This window comes from Pseudophryne corroboree, chromosome 6 (assembly GCF_028390025.1).
Source record: "Pseudophryne corroboree isolate aPseCor3 chromosome 6, aPseCor3.hap2, whole genome shotgun sequence".
NCBI classification, from domain to species: domain Eukaryota; kingdom Metazoa; phylum Chordata; class Amphibia; order Anura; family Myobatrachidae; genus Pseudophryne; species Pseudophryne corroboree.
Genome location: NC_086449.1, coordinates 144,564,512 through 144,575,527, shown reverse-complemented (window position 1 = coordinate 144,575,527; position 11,016 = coordinate 144,564,512). Strand labels below are relative to the sequence as shown.

General features: G+C 48.3%; 1 protein-coding gene across 4 annotated transcripts in view; it reads right to left on the bottom strand.

Moving 5' to 3' along the window:
- Nucleotides 1-461: 461 nt before the first annotated feature.
- The window catches only part of C6H2orf68 (chromosome 6 C2orf68 homolog), a 31,171-nt gene continuing 20,616 nt past the window's right edge, over nt 462-11,016 (bottom strand). For all 4 annotated transcript variants that reach the window (XM_063931964.1, XM_063931965.1, XM_063931966.1 and 1 more), the window contains exon 4: nt 462-2,382. In XM_063931964.1, the coding sequence (XP_063788034.1) occupies nt 2,260-2,382 (123 nt within the window). In that variant the 3' untranslated portion in view covers nt 462-2,259. The remainder of the gene's footprint in view (nt 2,383-11,016) is intronic.

Below are 11,016 nucleotides of genomic sequence, written 5' to 3'. Positions count from 1 at the left end.
TTACCCATACACTCTTTCATTCCAATGGACTTCCTCATAGTGATGGTCATTATAATTTTTTAAATGTACAAAATAACTCACATTTGTTTGTGCTGTAAAATTGGGCACAGGCATGTTGGGGCATCAAAATAGTGTCACATCGAAATACCGACCCTACTCTGAAATGACGACACCAGCATCCCGAATAGGGTCACAAGCCCGGCGCCGGAATCCTGAGTGCCAGGATCATGAATGAGCGTACGTAGGCCCACAGAAAAGGTAAGCAGTGGTTGTGGTGCTGGAATTTTAGGCTGTGGTAAGGGAGGGCTAGGGGGACATTGGGGGTACCTTTCCCGTCGGGATTCTCAACAACGGGATGCCAGGGGCGGTATTCTGACCGCCAGCATTTCAATCCCCACCGTACGCCAACAAAGTACAAAAGGAGTTTTGGAAAGCTAAATAAAGCACATAACAGTCTGATCTCCATGAAGTCCATGATTTTATTCACGCTGTACCTAAACAAAAACTTTCCTGAGAGCAGAATAATTTTCCTTGAAATTTGAAGCTCACATCACTCCATGTTTTCTGTTGATCTGTAGAACATTGCATTTCTTTTTAAATGTATACATATGTACAGCTCTGTAATATTGGCCCATTACACATCATTAGAACGAATACTGATACAGTTTAGTTATGAGACACTAATGAGGATAGGCTTCTGGAGGTCTCCTAACTACACTGAAGTTCCCAGGCACCCATGGGATACAGAGGGGGAAGAGCCTAAAGGCCCCCATCCACTAGTCCGATTTGGGCAGTTTTCTTCAGATTTCGACGCATCTGACCGTCAAATCTGAAGAAAAGTGTCACATCGGATGGCTCTTCCGATCCGATGCGCACTCCCGTGTCAGATTTGTCTGAACTAGAGATCTCTGAGGCTGCCCCATCTATTTATCTGAATCTGAAGAAATCAGGTGCACATCAGAGTGTTTTTTTTACTTCAGATGTATCTGATCAGATTCATCTGAAGCGTCACTTGACTGGCATCTCCCTGGCCACTCCCACCCACCACAAGACGGGGCGGCAGCAGATCAATCGCATGTAGCATGTGTGCATCAGATATATCTGATGCGATCTGAAACATGATAGATCTCATCAGATATATCTGAAGTGAATGTAGTGAAAATTAAGCCCAGGGTCAGATCCGATTCCCGGGAAGCTCCCGGGAGAGTTCAAGAGAAATCTGATGATATCTGCAGTTCAGACAAGTCTGAGTAGTGGATGGCCACCTTTAGTTTATAATGTGCCCAGGCTCCTAGCTCCACACTGTGTTTCCAGTGTCCCCCCAATGGCTGCCCTAGAAATTACATTTAAACCATCACAAGTCTGAATACAGGGCACCCAACCAACTCACCAGGTACCTATAATACAGTCATTTTCCAGGTACACTTAATGGTAGACAGCAAAGCTTGCTTTGCAGGATAATCTTACATAGATCACAAGTAATAGGTTCTAGTATATGCTACTAGGTATTTGCCTGCTGCATGTAATATTGTATAGATATACACAAACACACAGTAGGAGCATCACAGAATACCTGGTGATCTACTTCCAATATACATGATCATACTTAAAAATTGCACTTTCAAAAGCATTTCATTTTGTTCTTATGCACGTTGATCACTGTGGGATGTAGGAAGCTGCATATTAAGCATGTTCCACTTTAGACTATATATTTAATACCTACAGGAGCTTTGATTCGTTAAACAAATCTTCTGGTTTCAGGAAAGTGTGTTATTTCAGCTGTTGCAGAAATACATTTCCCAGCAGGCCTGAGGAGTCTCTGATCTTTCTCTGCGTGGTATGGAAACTCTCAGCTCATTTCAGGTATTTTGGGTTAATGATACAATACTGTCAGCAGAACAATAAATACAATAAAGAACAAAAAAGTAACTGCAAACGTATTAGGATCCACGACAGTTCATAAGGCACTATCGCCCTTATTCTCCCCAAGATCTGTGGCACCAAATAGTTGCAGCAGTACTTTTACTGCACTCGTAGCAGGACATACAAGAGAGCATGAGGAGCCTCTTCATTGCTGGTGAGACCGCCGCCATTCTGACTAATGCAGAGCTATGGGTTAATACAAGTTCTCCATACTATAGGGCCACATTGCAGCCTGTCTTCCCTTCAGTCAAAATCTATAACAAGACAATGCCCAACACTGTATGGACAAGAGCAGAAACCGTTGATTATTTATACTGTGCTATAAGGGGAAGGAATTCAGCTGCGCACTCTTCTCTTGGTGATTTCCTCTTGAATACGTCTTTTCAGTGCCTCCTTCATCCTGGCTTCCAGCTGGTTTTGGATTGAGATTTTTGTTGCCACTTGCTCAGCATCATCATCCTACAGGCACAAATGAAAAACAAAAAAAAATCAGATTACAGTTTCCATATTTAGGGGTATATGCAATTGCGGTCGAATTCCCGAAATTGTCGAAAAACGGGACTTTTTCGCCAAAAAATAAAAAATAAAATCGACAATGCAATTCAGTACTTTCCGTCAAAAAAACGGACTATCCAAATTCGACTTTTTGAAATTCGACATTTCTGCAATGGTACAAATGCGGCAATTCGCCAAAAGTATATTCAATTGAAGTTTGGAAATTCGACAACAGTGCTTTTAGACAATAAATTCGTCATTTTCAATCCGCCACACTTTGGTGGCGGAATCTAATAAAAAAATTTAAAAACATGTTTTTTTGGTGTTTTTTTTATTGGTAATAGCATATCTATTTATATTAGAAGGGATTAGGTACTTGGATTGTCTATTTTGGAGGCACAAGTATTATTTATATATTTAAAAAAATTTTTTTTTTTTTTTTTTTTTTTTTAAATGGAATGGTAAAAATCAGAAAAAAAATGGCGTGGGGTCCCCCCTCCTAAGCATAACCAGCCTCGGGCTCTTCGAGCCGGTCCTGGTTCTAAAAATCCGGGGGGAAAAATGACAGGGGATCCCCCGTATTTTTAAAACCAGCACCGGGCTCTGCGCCTGGTGCTGGTGCAAAAAATACGGGGGACACAGAGTAGGGGTCCCCCGTATTTTTTACACCAGCATCGGGCTCCACTAGCTGGACAGATAATGCCACAGCCGGGGGTCACTTTTATACAGCGCCCTGCGGCCGTGGCATTAAATATCCAACTAGTCACCACTGGCCGGGGTACCCTGGGGGAGTGGGGACCCCTTCAATCAAGGGGTCCCCCCCCCCAGCCACCCAAGGGCCAGGGGTGAAGCCCGAGGCTGTCCCCCCCCATCCAAGGGCTGCGGATGGGGGGCTGATAGCCTTGAGAAAAATGAAAGAATATTGTTTTTTCCAGTAGTACTACAAGTCCCAGCAAGCCTCCCCCGCAAGCTGGTACTTGGAGAACCACAAGTACCAGCATGCGGGAGAAAAACGGGCCCGCTGGTACCTGTAGTTCTACTGGAAAAAAATACCCAAATAAAAACAGGACAAGCACACCTTGAAAGTACAACTTTATTTCACACATGTCGACACATACATACTTACCTATGTTCACACGCCGACCTCTGTCCACTTGTCCAAGTAGAATCCACGTGTACCTGTGAACAAAATTATACTCACCTGATCCAGTGTCCAGATTATAATCCACGTACTTGGCAAAAAAAAAAAAAAACGAACACCCGGACCAAACGGACTGAAAGGGGTCCCATGTTGACACATGGGACCCCTTTCCACGAATGCAGAGACAGAAGGTCCCTTCAGCCAATCAGGAAGCGCTACTTCGTGGCACTCTCCTGATTGGCTATGCGCGTCTGAGCTGTCAGACAGCGCATCGCAAAGCCTCTCCATTATATTCAATGGTGGGAACTTTGCGGACAGCGGTGGGGTCACCCGCGGTCAGCGGCTGACCGCGGGTAACCCCACCGCTGAACGCAAAGTTCCCACCATTGAAACTAATGGAGGGAGCTGTGCGATGCGCTGTCTGACAGCAGACGCGCATGCAGCCAATCAGGAGAGTGCCACGAAGTAGCGCTTCCTGATTGGCTGAAGGGACCTTCTATGACAGCAGTCACGGGGGGTCTCTGCATTCGTGGAAAGGGGTCCCATGTGTAAACATGGGACCCCTTTCAGTCCGTTTGGTCCGGGTGTTCGTTTTTTTTTTTTTGCCAAGTACGTGGATTATAATCTGGACACTGGATCAGGTGAGTATAATTTTATTCACAGGTACACGTGGATTCCACTTGGACAAGTGGACAGAGGTCGGCGTGTGAACATAGGTAAGTATGTGTGTGTCGACATGTGTGAAATAAAGTTGTACTTTCAAGGTGTGCATGTCCTGTTTTTATTTGGGAATTTTTTTCCAGTAGAACTACAGGTACCAGCGGGCCCGTTTTTCTCCCGCATGCTGATACTTGTGGTTCTCCAAGTACCAGCTTGCGGGTGAGGCTTGCTGGGACTTGTAGTACTACTGGAAAAAAACAATATTCTTTCATTTTTCTCAAGGATATCAGCCCCCCATCCGCAGCCCTTGGATGGGGGGGGGGGGGGCAGCCTCGGGCTTCACCCCTGGCCCTTGGGTGGCTGGGGGGGGGACCCTTGATTGAAGGGGTCCCCACTCCCCCAGGGTACCCCGGCCAGGGGTGACTAGTTGGATATTTAATGCCACGGCCGCAGGGCGCTGTATAAAAGTGACCCCCGGCTGTGGCATTATCTGTCCAGCTAGTGGAGCCCGATGCTGGTGTAAAAAAATAAGATTTTACTCACCGGTAAATCTATTTCTCGTAGTCCGTAGTGGATGCTGGGAACTCCGTAAGGACCATGGGGAATAGCGGCTCCGCAGGAGACTGGGCACAACTAAAGAAAGCTTTAGGACTACCTGGTGTGCACTGGCTCCTCCCTCTATAACCCTCCTCCAGACCTCAGTTAGGATACTGTGCCCGGAAGAGCTGACACAATAAGGAAAGGATTTTGAATCCCGGGTAAGACTCATACCAGCCACACCAATCACACCGTATAACTCGTGATACTATACCCAGTTAACAGTATGAAATATATAACTGAGCCTCTCAACAGATGGCTCAACAATAACCCTTTAGTTAAACAATAACTATGTACAAGTATTGCAGACAATCCGCACTTGGGACGGGCGCCCAGCATCCACTACGGACTACGAGAAATAGATTTACCGGTGAGTAAAATCTTATTTTCTCTGACGTCCTAGTGGATGCTGGGAACTCCGTAAGGACCATGGGGATTATACCAAAGCTCCCAAACGGGCGGGAGAGTGCGGATGACTCTGCAGCACCGAATGAGCGAACTCTAGGTCCTCCTCAGCCAGGGTATCAAACTTGTAGAATTTAGCAAATGTGTTTGACCCCGACCAAGTAGCTGCTCTGCAAAGTTGTAAAGCCGAGACCCCTCGGGCAGCCGCCCAAGAAGAGCCCACCTTCCTCGTGGAATGGGCTTTTACAGATTTTGGATGCGGCAGTCCAGCCGCAGAATGTGCAAGTTGAATCGTGCTACAGATCCAGCGAGCAATAGTCTGCTTTGAAGCAGGCGCACCCAACTTGTTGGGCGCATGCAGGATAAATAGCGAGTCAGTCTTTCTGACTCCAGCTGTCCTGGAAACATAGATTTTTAGGGCCCGGACTACGTCCAGCAACTTGGAGTCCTCCAAGTCCTTAGTAGCCGCAGGCACCACAATAGGCTGGTTCAAATGAAACGCTGAAACAACCTTTGGGAGAAATTGGGGACGAGTCCTCAATTCCACCCTATCCATATGGAAAATCATATAAGGGCTTTTACAAGACAAAGCCGCCAATTCTGACACACGCCTGGCCGAAGCCAAGGCCAACAGCATGACCATTTTCCACGTGAGATATTTTAGTTCCACGGTTTTAAGTGGTTCAAACCAATGCGACTTTAGGAAATCCAACACCACGTTGAGGTCCCAAGGTGCCACTGGGGGCACAAAAGGGGGCTGAATATGCAGCACTCCCGTAACAAATGTCTGAACTTCAGGTAGTGAAGCCAGTTCTTTTTGGAAGAAAATCGATAGAGCCGAAATCTGGACCTTAATGGAACCCAATTTTAGGCCCATAGTCACCCCTGACTGTAGGAAGTGCAGAAATCGACCTAGCTGAAATTCCTCCGTTGGGGCCTTCCTGGCCTCACACCACGCAACATATTTCCGCCATATGCGGTGATAATGGTTTGCGGTCAATTCTTTCCTAGCTTTAATTAGCGTAGGGATAACTTCCTCCGGAATGCCCTTTTCCTTCAGGATCCGGCGTTCAACCGCCATGCCGTCAAACGCAGCCGCGGTAAGTCTTGGAACAGACAGGGCCCCTGCTGCAGCAGGTCCTGTCTGAGCGGCAGAGGCCATGGGTCCTCTGAGATAATTTCTTGAAGTTCTGGGTACCAAGCTCTTCTTGGCCAATCCGGAACAATGAGTATAGTTCTTACTCCTCTCCTTCTTATTATTCTCAGTACCTTGGGTATGAGAGGCAGAGGAGGGAACACATACACCGACTGGTACACCCACTGTGTTACCAGAGCGTCCACAGCTATCGCCTGAGGGTTCCTTGACCTGGCGCAATATCTTTTTAGCTTTTTGTTGAGGCGGGACGCCATCATGTCCACCTGTGGCCTTTCCCACCGGTGTACAACCATTTGGAAGACTTCTGGATGAAGTCCCCACTCTCCCGGGTGGAGGTCGTGTCTGCTGAGAAAGTCTGCTTCCCAGTTGTCCACTCCGGGAATGAACACTGCTGACAGTGCTAACACATGATTTTCCGCCCATCGGAGAATCCTTGTGGCTTCTGCCATCGCCATCCTGCTTCTTGTGCCGCCCTGACGGTTTACATGGGCGACCGCCGTGATGTTGTCTGACTGGATCAGCACCGGCTGGTGTTGAAGCAGGGGTCTTGCCTGACTTAGGGCATTGTAAATGGCCCTTAGTTCCAGAATATTTATGTGTAGGGAAGTCTCCTGACTTGTCCATAGTCCTTGGAAGTTTCTTCCCTGTGTGACTGCCCCCCAACCTCGAAGGCTGGCATCCGTGGTCACCAGGATCCAGTCCTGTATGCCGAATCTGCGGCCCTCTAGAAGATGAGCACTCTGCAGCCACCACAACAGCGACACCCTGGTCCTTGGAGACAGGGTTATCAGCCGATGCATCTGAAGATGCGATCCGGACCACTTGTCCAACAGATCCCACTGAAAGATCCTTGCATGGAACCTTCCGAATGGAATTGCTTCGTAAGAAGCCACCATCTTTCCCAGGACTCGCGTGCAGTGGTGCACAGACACCTGTTTTGGTTTTAGGAGGTCTCTGACTAGAGATGACAACTCCTTGGCCTTCTCCTCCGGGAGAAACTTTTTTCTGTTCTGTGTCCAGAACCATCCCCAGGAACAGTAGACGCGTTGTAGGAACCAGCTGCGACTTTGGAATATTCAGGATCCAGCCGTGCTGTTGTAGCACTTCCCGAGCTAGTGCTACTCCGATCAACAACTGTTCCCTGGACCTCGCCTTTATAAGGAGATCGTCCAAGTACGGGATAATTAAAACTCCCTTTCTCCGAAGGAGTATCATCATTTCGTCCATTACCTTGGTAAATACCCGCGGTGCCGTGGACAGACCAAACGGCAACGTCTGGAATTGGTAATGACAGTCCTGTACCACAAATCTGAGGTACTCCTGGTGAGGAGGGTAAATGGGGACATGCAGGTAAGCATCCTTGATGTCCAGTGATACCATGTAATCCCCCTCGTCCAGGCTTGCAATCACCAAGCGATTCCATCTTGAACTTGAACCTTCTTATATAAGTGTTCAAGGATTTTAAATTTAAAATGGGTCTCACCGAACCGTCCGGTTTCGGTACCACAAACATTGTGGAATAGTAACCCCGTCCTTGTTGAAGGAGGGGTACCTTGATTATCACGTGCTGAGAATACAGCTTGTGAATCGCCTCCAGCACTGCCTCCCTGTCCGGGGGAGCTGTTGGCAAGGCAGATTTGAGGAAACGGCGAGGGGGAGACGTCTCGAATTCCAGCTTGTACCCCTGAGATACTACTTGTAGAATCCAGGGATCCACCTGTGAGCGAGCCCACTGGTCGCTGAAGTTCTTGAGACGGGCCCCCACTGTACCTGGCTCCGCCTGTGGAGCCCCAGCGTCATGCGGTGGACTTAGAGGAAGCGGGGGAGGACTTTTGTTCCTGGGAACTGGCTGTATGTTGTAGCTTTTTCCCTCTACCTCTGCCTCTGGGCAGAAAGGACGCGCCTCTAACCCGCTTGCCTTTCTGGGGCCGAAAGGACTGTACCTGATAATACGGTGCTTTATTTGGCTGTGAGGGAACATGGGGTAAAAATGCTGACTTCCCAGCTGTCGCTGTGGAAACGAGGTCCGAGAGACCATCCCCAAACAACTCCTCACCCTTGTAAGGCAATACTTCCATGTGCCTTTTAGAATCTGCATCTCCTGTCCACTGCCGAGTCCACAATCCTCTCCTGGCAGAAATGGACATTGCGTTTATTTTAGATGCCAGCCGGCAAATATCCCTCTGTGCATCTCTTATGTACAAGACAGCGTCTTTAATATGCTCTACGGTTAGCAATATAGTGTCCCTGTCTAGGGTATCAATGTTTTCCGACAGGGAAACTGACCACGCAGCTGCAGCACTGCACATCCATGCTGAAGCAATAGCCGGTCTCAGTATAATACCTGAGTGTGTATATACAGACTTCAGGATAGCCTCCTGCTTTCTATCTGCAGGCTCCTTTAGGGCAACCGTGTCCGGAGACGGTAGTGCCACCTTTTTTGACAGACGTGTGAGCGCTTTATCCACCCTAGGGGATGTCTCCCAACGTGACCTGTCCTCTGGCGGGAAAGGGTACGCCATTAGTAACTTTTTAGAAATTACCAGTTTCTTATCGGGGGAAGCCCACGCTTCTTCACACACTTCATTTAATTCATCAGATGGGGGAAAAACCACTGGTAGTTTTTTCTCCCCAAACATAATACCCTTTTTTGTGGTACCTGGGGTAATATCAGAAATATGCAACACATTTTTCATTGCCGTAATCATGTAACGGGTGGCTCTATTGGAATGTACACTAGTCTCATCATCGTCGACACTGGAGTCAGTATCCGTGTCGACATCTGTGTCTGCCATCTGAGGTAGCGGGCGTTTTAGAGCCCCTGATGGCTTTTGAGACGTCTGGGCAGGCACAGGCTTAGAAGCCGGCTGTCCCACATCTGCTATGTCGTCAAACCTTTTATGTAAGGAGTTGACACTGTCGCGTAATTCCTTCCACATAACCATCCACTCAGGTGTTGACCCCGCAGGGGGTGACATCACATTTATCGGCACCTGCTCCGCCTCCACATAAGCCTCCTCATCAAACATGTCGACACAGCCGTACCGACACGCACACACACAGGGAATGCTCTGACTGAGGACAGGACCCCACAAAGTCCTTTGGGGAGACAGGGAGAGAGTATGCCAGCACACACCAGAGCGCTATATATAATGTAGGGATTCACACTATACATACAGTGATTTTTCCCTTATAGCTGCTATTAATATACAGATACTGCGCCTAAATTTAGTGCCCCCCCTCTCTTTTTTACCCTATGAAGTCTGGAAACTGCAGGTGAGAGCCTTGGGAGCGTCCTTCCAGCGGAGCTGCGAGAGGAAATGGCGCCAGTGTGCTGAGGGAGATAGCCCCGCCCCTTTCTCGGCGGGCTTCTCCCGCTTTTTTATGGAATATATGGCAGGGGATTTTACACATATATAGTCTTAATGACTATATTATGTGTTATTTTGCCAGTAAGGTACTCTTATTGCAGCCCCAGGGCGCCCCCCCCCCCCCCCCCCAGCGCCCTGCACCCATCAGTGACCGGAGTGTGTGGTGTGCATGGGGAGCAATGGCACACAGCTGCAGTGCTGTGCGCTACCTTAATGAAGACCGAAGTCTTCTGCCGCCGATTTTTAGGAACATCTTATTGCTTCTGGCTTTGCAAGGGGGACGGCGGCGCGGCTCCGGGACCGGACGACCGAGGCTGGGCCTGTGTTCGAGCCCTCTGGAGCTAATGGTGTCCAGTAGCCTAAGAAGCCCAAGCTAGCTGCAAGCAGGTAGGTCCGCTTCTCTCCCGTAAGTCCCTCGTAGCAGTGAGTCTGTTGCCAGCAGATCTCACTGAAAATAAAAAACCTAAATATAACTTTCTTTTCTAAGAGCTCAGGAGAGCCCCTAGTGTGCATCCAGCTCGGCCGGGCACAAAATTCTAACTGAGGTCTGGAGGAGGGTCATAGAGGGAGGAGCCAGTGCACACCAGGTAGTCCTAAAGCTTTCTTTAGTTGTTCCCAGTCTCCTGCGGAGCCGCTATTCCCCATGGTCCTTACGGAGTTCCCAACATCCACTAGGACGTCAGAGAAATACGGGGGACCCCTACTCTTTTTGTTCCCCGTATTTTTTGCACCAGCACCAGGCGCAGAGCCCGGTGCTGGTTTTAAAAATACGGGGGATCCCCTGTCAGTTTTTTCCCCGGATTTTTAGAACCAGGACCGGCTCGAAGAGCCCGAGGCTGGTTATGCTTTGGAGGGGGGACCACACGCAATTTTTTTTTCCGGGTTTTTTCCCGGTTTTTAAAAATCGGATCAAAATCCGTCAAATCGTCCGTTTTTCGACAGCGGGACTGTCGAATCCGTTTTTTATTGAATATGTTGAATTTCGGCACCCACTTGCCGGAATTCGACGGTCGAATTGTGTCGAATTAAAAAACGGGCGAAAAATTGCCGCGATTCGCCGCTAATTGCATATACCCCATAGTCTATACACACTATATGGTCCGACACAAACATCAACCCCATGTGTTTGTTTAATTGCTCATTCCAAAAATGTGGTAATTAATATATAGTCCTTTGCCCCACTGCTGCTGTAAAAGCCTCCACTCTTCTGGGAAAGCTCTCCACTAGATTTTGGAGCTGAGCGGATTCACGGCCATTCAGCCACAGGA